Source organism: Triturus cristatus, chromosome 1_1 (genome assembly GCF_964204655.1).
Source record: "Triturus cristatus chromosome 1_1, aTriCri1.1, whole genome shotgun sequence".
Lineage (NCBI taxonomy): Eukaryota > Metazoa > Chordata > Amphibia > Caudata > Salamandridae > Triturus > Triturus cristatus.
Genome location: NC_140579.1, coordinates 118133226 through 118154293, shown reverse-complemented (window position 1 = coordinate 118154293; position 21068 = coordinate 118133226). Strand labels below are relative to the sequence as shown.

At 48.5% G+C, this 21068-nt stretch overlaps 1 protein-coding gene across 1 annotated transcript in view; it reads left to right on the top strand.

The window, feature by feature from the left end:
• The window catches only part of LOC146869715 (complement factor B-like), a 315575-nt gene that overhangs the window by 61559 nt on the left and 232948 nt on the right, over positions 1 to 21068 (top strand). Inside the window, exons 2-3 of the mRNA XM_085613166.1 lie at positions 7389 to 7619; positions 18677 to 18862. Of these exons, the coding sequence (XP_085469292.1) occupies positions 7389 to 7619; positions 18677 to 18862 (417 nt within the window). The remainder of the gene's footprint in view (positions 1 to 7388; positions 7620 to 18676; positions 18863 to 21068) is intronic.

Sequence of the window (21068 nt, the reverse complement as noted above, 5' to 3'; positions counted from 1 at the left end):
TCCATGGGTTGAAAAAAGTGTTCAGAATACATATTCATCTAAACCTTGGCCTCTCTGCAGAGCACACAGAGTAGAGGTCTTATGCTCCAGTTGGAATTGTGATTCTGCGCAAACGTGTGCGTGAAAGTGGTGCACAGTTTTCAAAATACTGAAAAGGCGAAAGTAAAGAAAATCCAGTGCCTACAGGTGAGTGTGTGCTCTGTGTGTTGGGGGGTGGTGATGTGAAGGAGATGAGAAGTGCATTCATGAGTGAGTGAAAAAAGGGTGCTGAAGAGGAAAGAGATGAGGTGTGGGTAATGCAGATGGATGAGTTATGGAAAGAAAAAGGTTGTACATATGTAAGATAGAGTTAACATAACAGGTATGATTGAGGCATTCTACAAGCCTGAGTAATGTTTAATTCAGTCTCAATTTCAGAATTCAATATAATTAACAAAACAAGCATTTGCAATGCAAAAGGCCTTGCATTTGCAAGACTTTGAGCTACTGGCATTGTAAATGACAAACCTTTTCCCTGTTGGTTTTGAAAACATATAAATAAAAGGCATTGTCATGTACAATGCCAACAGCTTAAAATTTCGCAAATGCGAGACCTATTGCAAGGGTGAAGGCTAGTCAGCCTTGATATTGGGCGATCACGCAATTTGGCAGCGTCTTCGGCAAACTTCAAAGAAAATATTTAGGTCCATGGACTTATTTTAACAAATGAAGCTTGGGGAGCAGGTGGTAGTCAAGGGCATTAACCAGGGGATAGGTACCGCACATGAGCTAGTCACCAAAAGACCGCATACAGCCTGCGCCACTCAAGCAATGAGCAGCACTTACACCAACCCAGTTAATCGCTGAAGGCACACACCCAACACGTTATGCTTCCATAGACGCAGCCCTGAATACGGCCGGCTCTCAGGCCCTACCACCTGACGAGGAGCACCAACTTCACTTGGCATACAAGACTTTCATGCCCAGAGGCATCAGATACAATTGAACTAATTTGTCCGCAGCCCAACTTCTTTAAAGTCACAGCCCCAACTGGTGACTGACACTGCCCAGCCCAACAGACCTATTCATGTTCCCGACTCATGCCCATGAGCCTTAGTATTTTAAAAGCAAAGGCCTGGCACGTGACCCGTACCAAAGTCTAGGCATGTTTCCGAGCCATGTAAGATCAGTGCAAATATATCACTTTTAAATAAGGAGGGGGTAAAAACGTACTTTGACTCCAGGCTGGCTTGTACATCGTCTAAATGGACGGTTGGGGGAATCCCTTCCTCCGTAACCCCATCCCCTTAAAACTACCCAGAAATAATGCTTTACTTCTAGGATCTCCAACCTTAGTTTAACTTTGAAAAATAATTGCTTCTCTCCCTTGAAAGTGTATTTTGCTTTCATGTCCTCCTTCCACCACTCTTGTGAAAATTGGGAGGTTTGGTGCTCCTTCCTGACCTTTCCACCAATCAATCAACCAGGATTTATAAAGTGCGGCTAATCACCCGATAGGATATCCGTGCGCTAATCACCCGAGGGCATTCAGTCACAGCTATTATTGTACCTTTCAGTTGTAAGTTAAGTTAATTGTGCAGATAAGCATGACAAATGCATTTAATAAAGCTTGATAAATAGCCAGAAAGGCACACCTGAGAGTGTATGAATGACATCTGAATGGAATTTTCCCCGCTTCTTCTCTGATGCGCCACTCTGAATGCCCACCCTCATGGGACTAGAAAGAGAAAACTTAAAGAGAACATGTCCTATCTGTAACCTTTTGCAAATACTGTGCAACTTGCACAAGAGTAAGTTAATCCCACATAAAAGAGTCACCCTTAAATTAACTTTGCACATTGGACCCTGTGCCTTTTATTACAGAAACCACAGTCCCTTGCAGCCCGACTGATAATGACAAAAACCAATGAGTGAATAGTGCCTAGTGATGAAAGCGCCTCACTAGATACCACAGCGCAAATAAGGCGACTTACAGCACTTTGCTCTTGACACCAGCTTTACAGGGGAAAGTCCTAGAATACCCCTGTGTAAGTCCTAGAAGGATTGCTCCTAGAGATCTCTCCGATCGCATGGCCACTGAAAAGTGGCGCAATACTAGGCCAAGTGTATTATTGAGGGGGCCTCTGACCTGCGAGATGCCGAGGCGCCATTAACGCATTCCAGACAGAAGTATGCAGGATTCGAATGTTATTTACAGCGCTTCGAGATGACAGAGGGATAGTGTGAAGCACCACAAAGGCATTAGCATAGCACGGAGAAGCTCCATTAAATGCAGAGTAATATTGTGAAGTAACACTAGGGTGCCAGATATCTGCCCTCCGGGTTTCAGCCCCTCCTAGACACTGGTGAGCTTTGCAGAGGCGCACGCGGAATGCCCGGAAGGTGCCAACATTGTGTACATTTGGGTGTTGAGTGCACGCATGTGAAAGCAAACATTGTGGCTGTCATGCACGCAGTGGGAGGGCATGCAAATACGGAACACTGGGGGCAAAGGAAGAGTCTAGGGGCTCCCAGAGACCATGAATGAGCGATTGGTGTGCCTGTCAGCCTGAGACCTACTCAGTGCCTGACTGAATGCGGGGGCGTCCGCGACTCTGCTGACTGTTTTGACACTTTTCATTTTAGTGCTGCCGCTTGTTTATATATGCATCGTGCTTTCACGTTAAGTGAAAGCACGATGCAAAAATAAACACGCGTGTCTGGAAGAGACGCTGTGCGCGAGCTTCCACGAGCTAAACCTCCAGTCCGGGTGGGCGGGGCCTAAGGGAGACAGGGCGGACACAAAACCCGCTTCCAAAGAAGCAGAACGCAAAACCAACGACTATAGATCTAGCCAAGGCAAGCAGCGCATGCGCTGCAACGCAGGCGAGACCTAAAAATCATTGTTACTCATTTATCTTAAAGAAACTGACAACCAATGACCAAGCCAAAAGTTCTGTCTGGTAGTTGTGTTATTTATCTTGATGCAACAACAGTAACCTCAGAGAGCAACCTGAATACAGGGAGGGTTACACACTAGGGAAACAACTGAATTTTAGTTTGTGTTTAAGCTATGTCCTTAAATAGGCCATACCCCTTTAGAGACCCGCCCCCGCTTTATCTTCCCATTCAAAACCCTGCTGTTCTACACATCATGAGATCTTTGGCCAGACTAAATGGACAGAGGAACTGTCCTTGACTAACAAACCGCTTCCATAAATATTAACCAAGTGTTCCACACCCCCTGCATTTTACTGACCGGTAATAACAGTAAGACAAGCAAACACCCAAGGGCAGATGTCAGCATAAGCTCTTCTCAGTGGCGGGGAACAAAGCCTTTGACCTCAGACAGTTCTCGTCCGGGACAAACAACATTTGGGCTGTTTTTATCTTATTAAAAACGTGTAAGGGAAAACATCTCAAAACACCGCTATAAAGTGGATTTTGATGCAAAAACATGGAAACCCTGCAGCGGAAAACATTAGTCGTGTTCTCTTAAAGAACTCGGGAGATTATATATCTTTATGGCACAGGGTTGTATGGCCTAACAGCACATGTTGGCATAATTTAATGTGCTAACATATGGCGCAAACTCGACACGGTACACACACCAACCAAAGAACACCATTCGGATATTGAATCAACATGACCGCAACGTATAATGAGGCTGTTTTTCATCGGCACAGATGAGGGTGCTTGCCACGGAGGAACACCCTAGTAAACTCAAGTACAGAAGAAAAATGGCGGCCTCCGTGAGGGAGCAGGAAGTGGTTCACCTTCAACCGGAAGCAGACAGACAAAGCAGAAGTCATTAGTGAGCAACAATAAATGTCCTTGCGTGGCTCAATCAGGGGTTCGTGTTTGGCCAATGAGGGTGAGCTTTATCTGGGAGTGACTATAAACATACTAGTTACTATTAATTTCTGTGCAAGCCAGGAGTTTTGGATCACTTTGGTTACACAAGAGGCCTGCTAATTATTGCTGTCAGTGGCACACATTCCTTCATTGGCTATTCAGTCAGCCATAGATTAGCAGCTGTCCTCCAATGTTTCACATACATAGCATGAGCCTGGCAGTTGCACCTCAGTGCACCGGTACTCTACATGCAGTGGAAGATCTGGTACTCGGAGTGGGGGGATTCCGAAGTGCTAGCACTCAGCGTCAGTGAGTGGCGGTCTATTTAACACGCTTAGAATTAATATTTCACAAAACCACAAAGGCCTAATGGTGCCTCTTAACATAATGTCAGTGAGGCCCAAATACCAAGTGTTTGCAACATTAAAGTCAAAGATAAGCATTGCACAAAGTTTGAGTTTTGTTTTTCGAGTTTTCTGCTTTTATCTGTATTAAAAAGGCAACATACTAGAGGAAAAACTGTTTTTAAAATAACCTTATGCGTCAGATAGGTTGCTTTACTCCTGAATCCAGGTTCAACCGCAAGCTAATACGGTCATAAATGCAAACTAATTTAACAAGGAAGAATTTTCTGTGAAATGTACCGCTAGGAAATACTGTTGAGACCAATGATTTGCAACCGCTGCTGAGAAAACAATAAGCGCCGGATCCACACGATGTCGATCCAGGCGCTTGCTGTTTGTTTATGTATGTGGTTTAAGTCAACCAACACAGGATCCCATCCACACAACTGTTTTCATGAGAGGTGGGCTGCCTCTATTTTAAAATACTACTTTTAAATAATATGCATTAATTTGATTAATAAATGTGCGCAGATCTCAGAATCTTAATAACAAGAATGTGGTGAATTGAAAACAACTATTAAACTGGTGCCGGATAACAGCCAGCCATAGGACCCCATATACTGAACTGAAATTGTGCCGGTTTCGCCGAAAGCGTGTGCGAGGCCAGCTTTTGTTAATCATTTTTAATAATTATTTTTGCAGCAGTAGAGCCTCTCATGATCCCGACTGTGTCCAGCAGCTCTCTAAATGCATAAAATTGATTTTAGTTGGTGATGGGAACACCAGCACTAAAATGTGTTAGTCTAACCCTTGGTGCGTGGTACTTGGCAGGGCTGGAACACATGAGGATCTACACCTGTGTGGTACCGGCTGCAAAAAGCTTCGTATTAATGGCTTTTGGGAGCCGTAGCTGACCCTGTTGGGGGCAGGGTATCAAGGAGATTTAAGTAGGAGAGCCTCAGGACACAACAGAGTCTCTTACTTTAGTGACTCCAGCTTAGACATGCTTCCACCTGGTGTTAATAACTCATTCAATCCTGTACTTTACGTCTATTTACAAATCCAAGGCTTTTTTTTGACTGTAGCGTTATTGTTAAAACTTAACTTTCCTTCACTCACATTCCTTCCATCCCGTCCCATTCAAGGGTATTTTGTGCTCCCTACCTTAGCATATCTCAGTTTATCAACAATCAGTATCCCTCCTGACCCCCCATCAGGGTGCACCATGAGGGTATTAATTCACATCTCCCCCCTGCTTTCTTCCTGTGCAGCCAGAGTTCTGCTGCCCTTTTATCCTCAACCTTCTATGCCCCCCTTCTCTTTAGTTTTTGAAGTCTGTTCATGTCATCTTCACATTCCTTTAGTGGTCTCTGTATCTCCATGAATGATGGACCTCTGTGCTGTATCTCTTCCCACAACACAGTCACGTTACTACTTCAGGTCTTCGCATCAGTGCTTCTTTTATACTAGATGTACCTTTGTTTTTGTTGCGGATCAAATTCTATACAAATGTAAATGCAAATGCGAATGTATACACAGGTTGAATGCACTGCAATGTTTATGGCCCCTCTCTGGCCAGAAAGGCATGGTTGGGCATGCCCTGGGTTTGTACAGCCTACTTTGTAGGGCTGAGTAGGAAGACAGGCGGCTGTTTGCCAAAGTTTAATTGAACCCAATTTCCTGGTTCATTCTTTGCAAATCCCTTTTATCCGTACCAAGTTAGTGTTACCAGGAAATATTATAATGCCAAAACTATTGGGAAAAAGACCAGGTGCTGCAAGTGAGTTTCGATTTGGATAATCTCAAGCTAACTAAATATGATGCAACTGTTTATCTACCCGAACTGGCCAAAGTCAATAGGAATGCAGCGCTATTTAGGATCTGCTTTGGAACATATGGTCTGGCTGAGAAACGGAGGCCCCCCCCTTATTCGTAAATAATGTTGTTAATGAGCGTAATCCTGTATTACTTTTCTGTAAGGCTCTTCAAAAAAATCAACATAGATCTCTTCTTTGTCCTCTGTTTTAAAAAAATAATATAACTTCTGCATTTGAGGCCCTGTGTTTATATTACCCCCTGCAAATATGCTGCAGTGTATTTCAACTTTGCATTGATAAACTGTGATGTTTCCAGCAGACACACTTTCCTTTTAATTACTTGGAAGGGACCATATTTGATAATGAACTCCAATCCTCTTCCCAAATAAAAAAGTAGGGAACTCAACTTCCACAAGTTCTTGGTAACATCTGTAAGGCTGGACTGTAGCATAAATAGATTTTAACAGTGAACACTTCTCACGTTACGCAAGCAGTAAATGTGCAAAGCAGCCATTGGAGTCCCCACTTGGCGCGACATTTACAAACTGTAGAGCTCAGGCGGACAGACGGGAGGGTGTCTGATCTGGAAAATCTTGAAGATGTCGATAATGAAAACAAATCTTGGGGATTTGTAGATTCATTGGATCCCTTCTATGACACAAGTTTAAGGTCAATAAAATCAACATATATAGACTACCAGCATATCGACAACATAAGCGTACAATGCTGCGCGTAGATTTACAATTCTTAACTCCGCCTCTACTTGCCTTGAAACTATGGTGGTCATCGATCCAGTGGGTGGCCCAGGGGCCGTAACAGGTGACCAAAGCAATGATGTCAATAAAAAGAGTAAGATGATAACCTTATACAATTCTACTCCAAGCCCGTTGCACCACAATCAAAAGATGAAGATGGCTGACAGCCAGCGAGCTGAGGGTTTTCCTGCTGCACATGATAGCACGCGGAAGCCTGCAAGGACTTGAGAGGGTTGGTGAAAGTGTGGGGAAGGTTGCCAAACACTGTAACATTGTAATGTGTCAATAGGAAAATAAATATTTAATTAAGTAATACATTTAAAGGAAAAATATAACTTAAAAAACCTCTACTAACCCTGACCTATATGTACAATCTTCACAGGTGTGTTTAGGAAATAGGCTTAAATTCACATGTACCTAAGTACCGGAAGTGTACATGCCTACACTTTGGATCTCACTGCCGACAAGGATATCCACTGACAACAAGTGGCAATTCAAGGCAGATGGTGAGGGCCTGGGTCTTCCTTGGATGAGGCTATTAGACTCCTCTTCGGCTTGAAGCCCTATGTAATGAGTTTTTAGCAGCAGTGCATTGATTTCTCCAGCATTCTTACACTAACATGGCTTTACTTCCCCAGGGGCAGAAGGGCTTCCTACCACACCATGCAGCTTGACCGGCATTGAGATTAAAGGTGGTAACTATACCATATTCGTATCCCAAGATGGTAAAGAGACAAAGAGACTGAAGTACAACTGCCCAGAGGGGATGTACCCTCACCCTGTTCTTGGCCGAACGTGCAACCGTGCTGGCAAGTGGTCAACTATGAGATCTCCTGATGGGAAGACTGTGGAGAGAGCGATCTGCAAAGGTAAAGTCCACCTGTGTTTTGTTGTTTTCCCATGAAGACCGGTTCATGCTCTGTAATTTGATCTGTCACCTCACATAGCTCTTTGTAGAGGCTGTGCTGTGCACACCACAATCATCCTTTCATTCCTACACCCAGGGTGATGTCTGTTCACTGATCAAACAATCGCTGTGAGACTGACGGCTAACTTGAAAGGGTTCCCATCTCACCAAGTATCCTGGATCCCTCAGTGGATGGTGTTGAAAGGAAATTCACCATCCAACCCCAAACACTAAATCCTTATTGGGTAAACTCTTGCATCAGGATTTGTCTGACAAAAGATTCGTAAAGAAATCACCTTTCACGACCCACTGTTTTGTGCATGTCCTATAACCCAACACCATACTCCCGGGATAGGATCCCACTCACCTGTTTGGGCCACACTGCATCCCTTTCCTTCATGCGGTGCCCTGAATCTTGCTGTTACGATGTAAACCCAGACTTTGTCACATACCCCACTTCCACCCTTCCTTCATGGTTCAAACCATCGCATCTTTCCCTCTTCTGACTACTCTTTCCTAGAGTCAGAGGTATTGTGTTAGGCACATCTTCATTCATCTGACACCCTCTGCTCATGGTTCTCCTTCTCACGCATACTACTTTTCAATTACCCAAACTAAACATATCCTGTTTACTGAAATTGCACTACTTAACTACATATGAAACAGCCCCTCACCTACAAGGGCAACAACTCACATTGTTTTCTCCTCTAATTCTGAATATGCCTGCAATAAAACTTCCTACACCTCCAAAGACTTTGACTACCATCTCCCACACCACACTTTAAGGCGATAACTAAAATAAAGAACGGCACTAAAAATACAATAACATCAACAGCCTTTCACTAACATACCATCCTTTCCAACATGCCAAACAGTAATCAACACATGCCTTTTCAGTAAATCTCTCAAGAGCGCTCTCAGTCCTACACTGCATCCTCTGCCTCAACCCAGAAGTCTACATTAGCACAGAGATGCCTCCTTTCAATGTGACCCTTTAACAGTCGCCCAAACCTATCACATCTTTGGAGGGCTGAAGTTCTCTTCTGGGCTCATGTCCACCTGCTACTCCACTCCTTAGACTCTGAGCTAAGTTGAACCTCAGACTAAGATCCACTACACACAAAGATAAACACAATAAAATGTGATACTTATCTACAATATACTCATCCCAGGCTGCCAACAACCCCTCTCCCTTCTTAGACCACGCGACCATACATCAATTGAATCCACTATGGAATTTACGCATATACAGAATCCACACTGTTGGAAACAGCCCACTCCCACTCCGCAGGGTGGTGGTGGACCTCCCGAACACACTGTGGTAGCTTGGCTCGAGTGGTCAGGAAACAGGCGCAGTGCTAAGCATACAATATACCCATACAATAACCATGCGTGCATTCGTTCCAAAAACGACTCTACACCGTAAAAATTATGAAAATATTCTTTCTTTATCTTTTTCTCTTAGTTGCTGATTGGAAAAATAAATAAGTCAATCACAATATACACATTTCAAATAGTGCAGGTCAAATAAATATTATCTGAAGATTCAATAAATAGGGATGATCATAAATACAAGGGACATAAATATCAGTGCAGGTAATACAGGCAATTAAATATTTTGAGGCAATAAATACTGTACCAATAAATATTGTACACCATCAAGTCCTGTGGACCTATAAATATAGTGAAGCAATAAATAGGTAAAAACTCAATAAATACAGTACCCCCAATAAATAATTAAAAGTATACAGCAACACTCATGTAATCAGATGACTTTTCAATTCCTAAGGGCTGATTTGGCCCAGGCACAGCTTGTAGGGTTGTGGAAGGCTTGAGGGGGGGGCTACTCCCTGGCTGGGACAAGGCTGAGGCCTAAACTGAGGTAGATCAAAGGGGGGAATACCAGTGCCCTGGCTTTCTCTCTCCACACAACCTCTCTAGGTTAGTCCCAGTTCACCCCAGGCACAGTCAGGTTGGTTTCAGCACCTCCCTAGCCCCTTAGAGCAGTCTCTCAGGTCTCCACAGGGCCTTAGGCGCCCTCTACTCCACTTACTGCCCTTTTTCTGATGTTCCGACGCCGCTGGAGTCGTGTCGACGCCGTGAGGCGGTTCCGGTTCGGTCTCGGCGGCCTCGGCACAATGTCAGTTCTTTGACGACGCCGGTAGGCGGTTCCGGTCCGATGTCGGCGGCCTCGGTTCGATCTCGACCTCCGATTCGACGGCGTCGGGCAGACTCTACTCGGTGTCGACTTCGGGCGGCTCCGGTCCGATGGCGCTCTCGGCTCCGATGACGTCGGCCGGCCTGGCCTCGATGTCGACTTCCGGCGACTCCGGGGTGCGATCCTCACCCCCGACCTCCGGTGCTCCTCCTCTCAGGTTCCGGGCGACTCCGGAGTGCGATCCTCACTCCCGACCTCCGGTGCTCCTCTACCTCGGTCTCCGACGACTCCGGAGGGCGGACTTCACTCCTCCGATGACGCCGCTCACTCGACCTCGGTTCACTTCCTCCTCGACCTCTGGTATTCCTCACGACCTCCGTCGGCGCCCTCTCACGACCTCAGGCGGCTCCGGGTACGACGTCTGCTACTTCAGTCAGCGCCGCTTCTCCACCTCGGGCTCCAGGTCTCAGGCTACTCGACGCCGGACTCCAGGGAAACCAGTTTCCAGGTCAGGATCTTGCTGCTTTCTGCTTCTAAGGCCTGTTCCTGCTGTCCAGGTCCTTAGGATGAGTTTTTCTGTCTTCTTCCCACACAGGGCTACAGGCTGGGATCCATCAGTAGGGACAAGTATCAAGGGTGGGTTTATGGACCCCACTCCAGGCACAAGTTTCCACCCCTGCTGCTTCACTCCTTCCTCCTTCACTGTTGTGCTCCTCTCTCTTCACCAGTCAGGTGCCAACTGCCAGCTCCAACTGCCAACACACTCTCTTAACCTCCCAACATTCTAAACGGCCTCCAACCGTCACAGAGTTCTGGAATCTTCTGGAATGTTCTGGAAGGTGCTGGTAGGTTCCAGTGGATGCTGGTGACGCCACAGGTGGCCACCATTTTGTGCTTCAGGCCCTCAGACAGAAGTTTCAGGGGTAGCTAAAATGGCTCCCTGAATCTGTAGCAACACGAAAAAGTCTGGTGGTTCCCAAAAAGGAAAAATTCAAACAGGGTTTGAGGCAAAAGTGGGACAAAATAAATAATGATGAGGAGGGACCACCCAAAGGGCTGACAGGTCTAACACGCGTCCCCCCCAGCTGAAAGAGGGGAGAGCTACCCAACCCCTTGGGAGTTCTCATCACTAAGGCGGAAATACCTTGAGAGACCGTCTGCATTGGCGTGGTCCACTCCAGGCCGATGTTCCACCTGAAAGTCCATCCCCTGTAGGGAAATAGACCACCTCAACAACTTGGGATTCTCCCCCTTCATCTGCATCAGCCAACGAAGGGGTCTGTGGTCGGTCTGAACCAGGAAGTGCGAGCCAAACAGGTATGGCCGCAACTTCTTCAGAGCCCATACCACTGCAAAGGCTTCACGCTCTATTGCACTCCACTTCTGTTCCCTGGGAAGTAGTCTCCGGGATAGGAAGACCACGGGTTGATCCAGACCCTCTTCGTTGAGTTGCGATAACACTGCCCCAATGCCATGTTCTGATGCATCTGTCTGGACAATGAACTTCTTGGAAAAGTCTGGGGCCCTTAAGACCGGGGCCTCGCACATGGCTTTCTTCAATTTCTCAAAGGCTTGCTGACAAGCCTCCGTCCAGACTACCCGTCGAGGTTGTTTCTTGGACGTGAGCTCCGTGAGAGGGGCTACGATGGTACCGTACCCCTTCACGAAGCGGCGATAGTATCCCGTGAGGCCCAAAAATGCTCGGACCTCAGTCTGTGTCTTGGGGGGTTCCCAGGCCATGATGGCCTCGATCTTCGCCTGGAGGGGTTGCACCGTTCCCCTACCCACCAAGTGTCCAAGGTACACTACCGACCCCTGCCCGATCTGGCACTTGCTGGCCTTGATCGTCAATCCAGCTTGTCTCAGGGCCTGGAGAACAGCTTGCAGGTGACGCAAGTGATCCTCCCAGCTGTTACTGAAGACGGCTATGTCATCCAGATAAGCAGCAGAGAAACTCTCCATCCCGGTGAGGATCTGGTTTACCAGGCGCTGAAACGTGGCAGGTGCGTTCTTGAGCCCAAAGGGCATCACACAGAACTGGTAGTGGCCATTGGGCGTGGAGAAGGCTGACCTTTCCCTTGCTCCATCAGTCAAAGAGATCTGCCAGTACCCAGAGGTAAGGTCAAAGGTACTTAAATATTGGGCAGCTCCCAGCCGGTCAATTAATTCATCCGCCCTAGGGATCGGATGAGCATCAGTTTTTGTCACTGAGTTCAGTCCCCGGTAGTCCACACAGAACCTCAGTTCTGGTTGGGCACCCGGTGGTGCAGCTTTTGGTACTAGTACCACCGGACTGGACCAGGGGCTGCTAGAAGGTTCAATCACTCCTAGCTCCAGCATCTTAGTGACTTCACTATGAATGCTGGCCTTCACCTTGTCTGACATCCGGTAGATCTTGGACTTCACAGGTGGGCTGTCTCCTGTGTCCACGTCATGGACGCACAGGTGAGTCCTACCCGGGACAAGGGAGAACAACGAAGAGTACTGCCCCAGGACCTGGCGACAGTCCTCCTGCTGTTCAGGAGTTAGAGATGGGGAGAGAATCACTCCCTCCACCGACCCATCCTTTTCTTGAGACGCAAACAGATCAGGGAGAGGCTCGCTTTCCACGTCCTCTCCTCCGTCAGTCACCATCATCAAGATGACTTCGGGCCTCTCGTGGTGTGGTTTGAGGCGGTTGGCATGCAGCACCCGCAGGGGCTGACGAGGGGTCTTCAGGTCCACCAAGTAGGTAGCCTTACCCTTCTTCTCCAACACCTCAAAGGGTCCTGACCAGCGATCCTGGAGGGCACTAAGCTCTCCTGGTTCGATCACCCACACCTTCTGGCCAGGCTCCAACTCCACCGGGTGAGCGTTGTGGTCATACCACGCCTTCATCACTGCTTGGCTGGCTTCCAAGTTGTCAGAAGCTTGCTTCCACAACTTAGCCATTTGGCTCCGGAATGCCAGCATGTAGCTCACCACATCCTGGGGGAGCTTTCTGGGAGTTCTTTCCCATCCGTCTCTCACCAGGTTAAGAGGTCCACGTACAGGGTGCCCATACAGAAGCTCGAAGGGGCTGAAGCCCACTCCCTTCTGTGGCACTTCCCTGTAAGAAAAGAGTAAACAGGGTAGGAGGACGTCCCATTTCCTCCGCAGGCTTTCAGGCAGACTTCTGATCATGCCTTTTAAGGTTTTGTTAAACCTCTCCACCAGACCATTGGTCTGGGGGTGGTAAGGAGTTGTGAACCGGTAGGTCACTCCACACTCCTTCCACATTGCCCGCATATATGCTGACATGAAGTTGGTCCCCCTGTCGGACACAACTTCCTTGGGAAAACCCACTCGGGTAAAGATTCCCATCAGGGCCCTAGCCACAACAGGTGCTGTTATGGTCCTCAGAGGTATTGCCTCTGGGTACCGTGTGGCATGATCCACCAGAACCAGGATGAACCTGTGACCAGCTGTAGTTGGTGGATCTAATGGACCCACAATGTCGATGCCCACCCTTTCAAAGGGGGTGCTAACGACAGGAAGTGGTTCCAGGGGAGCTTTCAGCTTCACCCCTGTTTTCCCACTGGCTTGGCAAGACACACATGTCCGGCAGTAGGTATCGGACGACACTTTCATCTGAGGCCAATAAAAGTGTGGGACAAGACGGGCGAAGGTCTTGTCTTGCCCCAGGTGTCCTGCCAATGGTATCTCGTGAGCCAACTCTAAAAGGAAGGCTCGATAATGTTGAGGAACTACCAAGGCTCGTGACGATCCAGGTAGGGGTGCCTTGGGTTCACTGTAGAGGAGGCCATCCTCCCAGTAAACACTGTAGTTCCCTTCAACGTTCCCTGCTGCCTGGGCTTCGGCCTGTCGCCTCAGCCCCTCAAGGGTAGGGCACTCCCTCTGGCCCTGGCAGAATTCCTCCCTGGACGGGCCTCCCTCCACGTGCCACTCGGCCGGGATGGGTAGGTCCTCCAGGTTGGTAACGTCCCCCTCCGCAGACTCCTGGCCCACCACCTCCGGTGGCCTATCCGTCCTACGGGGTGGAGACGCCGAGGCAGGCTCCTCCTGTCCTCGGTTCTTCCCTTGACTGGCAGCTGGCTGGGCCTTTGTTCCAGGCTCCAGCCGGAATGAACTCCCTCTTCGGGTAGTCGCGGACCTTGTGCTAACACAGGCCCAGTCAGGTGTACCCAGCATCTCGGTGTGAGTCCGGTATTCCACCTCCTTCCAAGCGTTGTGCTCCATGTCATTGCCCAGCAGACAATCGACTGGCACGGCAGGGCTTACGGCAACTCGAAGTGAACCTGCAACCCCCCCCCATTCAAAGGGAACCTCGACCACTGGATAGTGACCTGTTCTGCCGTCAGCCATCGCGGCTGGGTGGAGTACATCGGGAATTACCTGCTCTGGAGACACCAGTTGGCTACGCACCATAGTCATACTGGCTCCTGTGTCTCTCAGAGCCTCCCCTCTTTGGCCGTTGATGGTGATCCACTGCCCATACTTTGCGGTATTTGCGGGCACCTGGATCTTAGGAACCATCTCCCGTTCTCCCAGGGACACTAAAGTGACACCCGCCCACTCCCTTCCCTTAGTTAAGGGCATCTCCTCCCCGAGCACTACACTAGCTACTCCGGGGGGCTTTCCTCCAGTGGGAGGGGGTGATCGTTTCTGACACTTCGGATCTCCTTTATAGTGTCCAACGCCACCGCACTCGTAGCAATGGACAACCCTTGGCTGCTGACTCTGGCCAGGATTAGGGTTTCTGGGTGGGTTAGCCTTAGAGGTGAATCCTGTTCCCTTCCCTTGGAAGTTATTTTGGGGGCCTTTGGAGAACTCCTTTTTCTTTTCCCCTCCCTCTTTCTTCTGGGGGGCGCCCTGTCCGGCCTTTTGAGTATCCCCTCCAGTCCCCCTCGTGGACACCCGGGTACTAGCCCAAATGTCCGCCTCCTCAGCAAGCTTCCGGGGACTGGTCAGCTTGCTATCCACCAGGTGTTGCCGCAGTTCAGGGAAACATTTCTCGAGTAGGTGTTCCTTCAGTACTAGGTCAAACAACTCCTCGTAGTTCCTTACTTCACTGCCCTGAATCCAACCTTCCAGTGCCTTCTTTGCATAGTCCAGGAAGTCCACCCAATTCTGTGTGCCCAGTTTGTGACTACCCCTGAACTTCTGTCTGTACTTTTCAGGTGTTAGTCCAAACTTTCTGATGAGCGCCAGTTTCATGGTGGGGTAGTGGGTCTGCTCATCCTCTTCGAGGGCCAATAAAGCATCCCTACCAGCTGGAGGCATGTACTTATACAATCCCCCTCCCCAGTACTTCACTGGAACCCCATGGGCCCTCAACGAGACCTCATAGGCTGCTAGCCACTTGGCGATGTCGTCACCCGCCCCATAGCTAGCTACTATGTCCTTTGGCAGGTAAGGTTTGGGTTCCCTGGTGGACTCTTGGATTTGGCTGCCACCATTAGGAACAGTTGGTGCCCCAATTCTTAGGATCTGAAGCTCTATCTCTTTCAGTCTTATCTCATGAGCCATCCTCTGTTTCTCCGTCTCATGGGCCAACCTCTGTTCCTCCTTCTCCTTCTCCAGCTTTGCTAAATCCCATGTGAGCTGTCTTTTCTCTCTCCGATCTGCTAACTCCACGTTGGATAAGCCCCCACTAGAGACAGTGCTGCCCTTCCTAGAAAGTGTCCTGGGCCCTGCTGACAGGTTCCCCACCTCAGGTTGGTACATCTCAGCCCCCTCGGGGTCAGGCTCTCCATCCCTGTCTTCCTCCTCAGCCTTGCTTTCTCGGCGTGCCTCCCCCCAAGCCCTTAAGCTGGTTTGGAGTGCACCCTTCTTTGCTCCTGGGGGACAGTACACCCCCTCCCGCTGGCAAAACTCCCTGAGTTGGGCCACAGTGTACGTTTCTAGATTTTCTAGTACAAACTCCATCTCGCCCACTCAGGTTAGAGGACAGGTTTTGTGCAGTAACAATGCAGGGGGGTACCTTTATTAATACCTCCTCCCACCACCAGAGTAAATTTGGAAAAAACAAAAACCCACAATTAGGAAGGCCGCTTTGAGAAAACTCCCGGTGTAGGCCTATGGACTACCCACAGTTATTGTTGAGTATATGTAGGCACAGCTCGATCCCACCACTGAACACCAATTTATGTTGGAAACAGCCCACTCCCACTCCGCAGGGTGGTGGTGGACCTCCCGAACACACTGTGGTAGCTTGGCTCGAGTGGTCAGGAAACAGGCGCAGTGCTAAGCATACAATATACCCATACAATAACCATGCGTGCATCCGTTCCAAAAACGACTCTACACCGTAAAAATTATGAAAATATTCTTTCTTTATCTTTTTCTCTTAGTTGCTGATTGGAAAAATAAATAAGTCAATCACAATATACAAATTTCAAATAGTGCAGGTCAAATAAATATTATCTGAAGATTCAATAAATAGGGATGATCATAAATACAAGGGACATAAATATCAGTGCAGGTAATACAGGCAATTAAATATTTTGAGGCAATAAATACTGTACCAATAAATATTGTACACCATCAAGTCCTGTGGACCTATAAATATAGTGAAGCAATAAATAGGTAAAAACTCAATAAATACAGCACCCCCAATAAATAATTAAAAGTATACAGCAACACTCATGTAATCAGATGACTTTTCAATTCCTAAGGGCTGATTTGGCCCAGGCACAGCTTGTAGGGTTGTGGAAGGCTTGAGGGGGGGGCTACTCCCTGGCTGGGACAAGGCTGAGGCCTAAACTGAGGTAGATCAAAGGGGGGAATACCAGTGCCCTGGCTTTCTCTCTCCACACAACCTCTCTAGGTTAGTCCCAGTTCACCCCAGGCACAGTCAGGTTGGTTTCAGCACCTCCCTAGCCCCTTAGAGCAGTCTCTCAGGTCTCCACAGGGCCTTAGGCGCCCTCTACTCCACTTACTGCCCTTTTTCTGATGTTCCGACGCCGCTGGAGTCGTGTCGACGCCGTGAGGCGGTTCCGGTTCGGTCTCGGCGGCCTCGGCACAATGTCAGTTCTTTGACGACGCCGGTAGGCGGTTCCGGTCCGATGTCGGCGGCCTCGGTTCGATCTCGACCTCCGATTCGACGGCGTCGGGCAGACTCTACTCGGTGTCGACTTCGGGCGGCTCCGGTCCGATGGCGCTCTCGGCTCCGATGACGTCGGCCGGCCTGGCCTCGATGTCGACTTCCGGCGACTCCGGGGTGCGATCCTCACCCCCGACCTCCGGTGCTCCTCCTCTCAGGTTCCGGGCGACTCCGGAGTGCGATCCTCACTCCCGACCTCCGGTGCTCCTCTACCTCGGTCTCCGACGACTCCGGAGGGCGGACTTCACTCCTCCGATGACGCCGCTCACTCGACCTCGGTTCACTTCCTCCTCGACCTCTGGTATTCCTCACGACCTCCGTCGGCGCCCTCTCACGACCTCAGGCGGCTCCGGGTACGACGTCTGCTACTTCAGTCAGCGCCGCTTCTCCACCTCGGGCTCCAGGTCTCAGGCTACTTGACGCCGGACTCCAGGGAAACCAGTTTCCAGGTCAGGATCTTGCTGCTTTCTGCTTCTAAGGCCTGTTCCTGCTGTCCAGGTCCTTAGGATGAGTTTTTCTGTCTTCTTCCCACACAGGGCTACAGGCTGGGATCCATCAGTAGGGACAAGTATCAAGGGTGAGTTTATGGACCCCACTCCAGGCACAAGTTTCCACCCCTGCTGCTTCACTCCTTCCTCCTTCACTGTTGTGCTCCTCTCTCTTCACCAGTCAGGTGCCAACTGCCAGCTCCAACTGCCAACACACTCTCTTAACCTCCCAACATTCTAAACGGCCTCCAACCGTCACAGAGTTCTGGAATCTTCTGGAATGTTCTGGAAGGTGCTGGTAGGTTCCAGTGGATGCTGGTGACGCCACAGGTGGCCACCATTTTGTGCTTCAGGCCCTCAGACAGAAGTTTCAGGGGTAGCTAAAATGGCTCCCTGAATCTGTAGCAACACGAAAAAGTCTGGTGGTTCCCAAAAAGGAAAAATTCAAACAGGGTTTGAGGCAAAAGTGGGACAAAATAAATAATGATGAGGAGGGACCACCCAAAGGGCTGACAGGTCTAACACACACTATCAACTTTCAGCATATCGTAAACCTTGGGAAGTACAGAGTTACTATTCTAACTCCAAGACTTCATACCCTGACAATATGTTAATAGTTTATATTGTGGAGTGGATGTACGTGCAGGCAGATTAGATATTAATATTTCAATATTTTGATATCAGAGAACTGCATTGAAGTCACAATAGTCTATCGACACCTTCCCCCTACACGCGTCCTGAAAAGTAGAATCCATTTACTCCTTACTGGGTGCCATATAATGAGGATAAGTGAGCACCTGGAGGCCAACAAACAAGCGAGGAATACCCTGATTTTAAACCCAAGACCTAATAGTCTCCTTTGACTCCCCTTCTCAGCTACTTGTCCATATGTGTTTGTATTTTTTTAATCTGGTTATATGATGAATTCGGAGACTTAAAGCGCACTCATGTAATCACACTTTTAATTGTTTTTTAAATTAATCTGAATTTGAATTATTAATAACATTACACTATAGATTTGTATCAGATATCATGTGTTTTTATGGTCTATTTTTATTTGACTGAATAAAGAATTTGAATGTACTTGTTCATATCATCATCAACAGTTTATAATCCCCACTGCAGGGCAGGGCTCATGAGCCAGTCATCTTGCCTTGCAGCGGGGAAGATATTTAAAGCGTGTTACATATGGTGGAAAACTACTGCTTCAGATAATGTTAAATGAAATGAAGATTTTTTAAATTCTTTTTCATGTTCATCAGTCTTTCTATGTTTTTTTGTGAATGTAGAAATCCGGTGCCCGACGCCTGTGGATTTTGAGGCTGGCGCATACTTCCCCAGGCAAAACGTCTATCGCGTTGGAGAAACTCTTCAGTTTGAGTGTTTCGAGGGCTACAAACTCCTCAACTCTGCGAACCGGACATGCTTACCGAATGGAAAGTGGTCAGGAGAAACCACTATCTGTGACGCTGGATGTAAGTAATTTATGTGTATGTGGTTTCAGGGCTGTTTAATAAACTGCTTTTCTGTGCAGAGGACAGCAAAACAATGAAACACAAAAATAGGGCATGGGGTGTAGCGTCAACCAAGCTAGGTGGCAACAGAGTCGGAACAAAAAGGAAAGACAGTACCCGGTTCATATCGTCTGTTAGCTCTACTAAACACAGATCATAAAATACTGGTAAAATGCTTGCTGATCGTCTGGCCCCATTGGTACCGGCGCTGGTTGAACCTGATCAGAATGTCTTCGTTCCAGCCCGTAACATGTCACTGACTCTACGGTGTTTCTTATGAATTGCCGCCTACTCCCCCCAGCGATGACCGCATTCTGGCTGCCTGGTCTTAGACCTGGAAAAGGCATTTGATTTGCTGGAGTGGAACTACCTCTTTGCAACACTTTGGGATACTTCGCACGTTTGGAATCACAGGGTGAAGCCTCCATCTGAATCATTTATTGTACACACAACCAACAGCCAGAGTGAAGACTGGCTGCCATATCTTCGAAACCATACCGATTGGCCGAGGCACCCGACAGGTATGCACCCTGTCTCCACTGCTATTTGCCCTGGCGGTGGAGCCACTAGCAGGACAACTTACTCTACGGCAACCTAGGGAGAGCAAACACAGTAATACGGTCACAGATGTCTTTTTGACGTACGCTTCCACTGTCAGTGGCGGGCCGTATTGCACTTCTGAAGATGGTGGTGCTCCCCAGGTTGCTGTATTACTTTACTAACCTCCCCGGGTACGTGGCACTGGCTCATTTCTGGAGGTTTGAGATGTTGATGAGGGAGTTTATGTGGAATGAATCTCGCTGCCGAGGAGCTCTTGCAAATCTTTACCTCACGAATGATAAAGATAGCCTTGCGGTTCCCAATATGGAGCAATATTACTTGGCGCCGTAACTCCAATGGGTGGCAAAGTGAATGGCGGGGCTTCACCTATTTGATAGTGCCACGGCAGGCCCACCTCAGTCGCTTGACAATATATTTTGCACATTCCACCCATGCGTAAGGTGCAACTGCTGCTTAAGGTTGCATACAAAGCCTTCTGCAGGAGTCTACACATTACATGCACAACAATCGCGTATGCCCTGGCTTTACCACTGCAGGGTACACCTTGTAGAGGGGGCTCAATATCTGCTGCAGAACTTGCAACCTGGTTGGCTGCCAGTATACAGACGCTGGGAGATCTCTACCAAGATGGGGTGCTACTACGATTTGAGGCTTTGGTAGATGAGTACAGCCTACCACCTCGTCAGTTTTTGCAGTATCACTCCTTTGAAGCGGCGCTCAGAGGCACCTGGGGAGACATGGACGCAGAACGTCCTGTGCACTTTACTATACAATATTTACATGTTATGGGCAGGGGCAGACACCTCACCAGATGGTTTGCAGAGTCATTCCAAATCCACACGGCAATATCTATGTCACCTGTCAGACAGAAGTGGGAGGCAGACAGAAGGTATCCCTTTGCAGACAAGGAGTGGACACAGGTGTTGCTTAGCCCCAAACACATCAAGGAGAACAGATTCAGTTTGTCCCAGATGTCAGCACCCAGAAGCTGACCTATTACACATGTTGCAGGCATGCCCTTCCTTGTGCACTTACTGGCACCAAGTGCATGACGCACTAGGGAGGTCAACGTGTCGTCGACTGGAGCGCACTTGGGAGACGTGCTTATTACACCTTTACCCTAGAGGCAAGAAATGTAAGGTTACTTCTCGCTTTCTTCACCTAGGCGTGCTAACTGCCAAACGACTGATTACAAAAAATGGAAGAAGCCAGGTCCCCCGGTGGTGTCAGCGTGGTGTTAATGCTGCTGGTATAGACTGGGGCAGAGAGCAAAGCACTCCGAGTAGAAGATATTCGTGGCCTGTGCAAAGAACCTATCTCAACGAACTGAGAAACCATACTAGAGGAGTTTCAAGGATTGTGAGTAGGTGGTGCGGGATCTCCTGCCCCGTCCACCACTGGGGAATCTGTCATGCGCTCTGGAGAGTCAAACACGAATGCGCCCTCTGCTGCACGGGTGGTTTGAGCTGCCCAGCCCCCTTCTCTATCCACGCCCATTCATTGATGTGCCTGTGGCTTTGTGGCGACTGGTGGGGTGGCGGCACTGTAGTTCAACAAGAGCATTGCTTTAGCCGTTGGTAACCTACCCATTATAGCTATTATACCC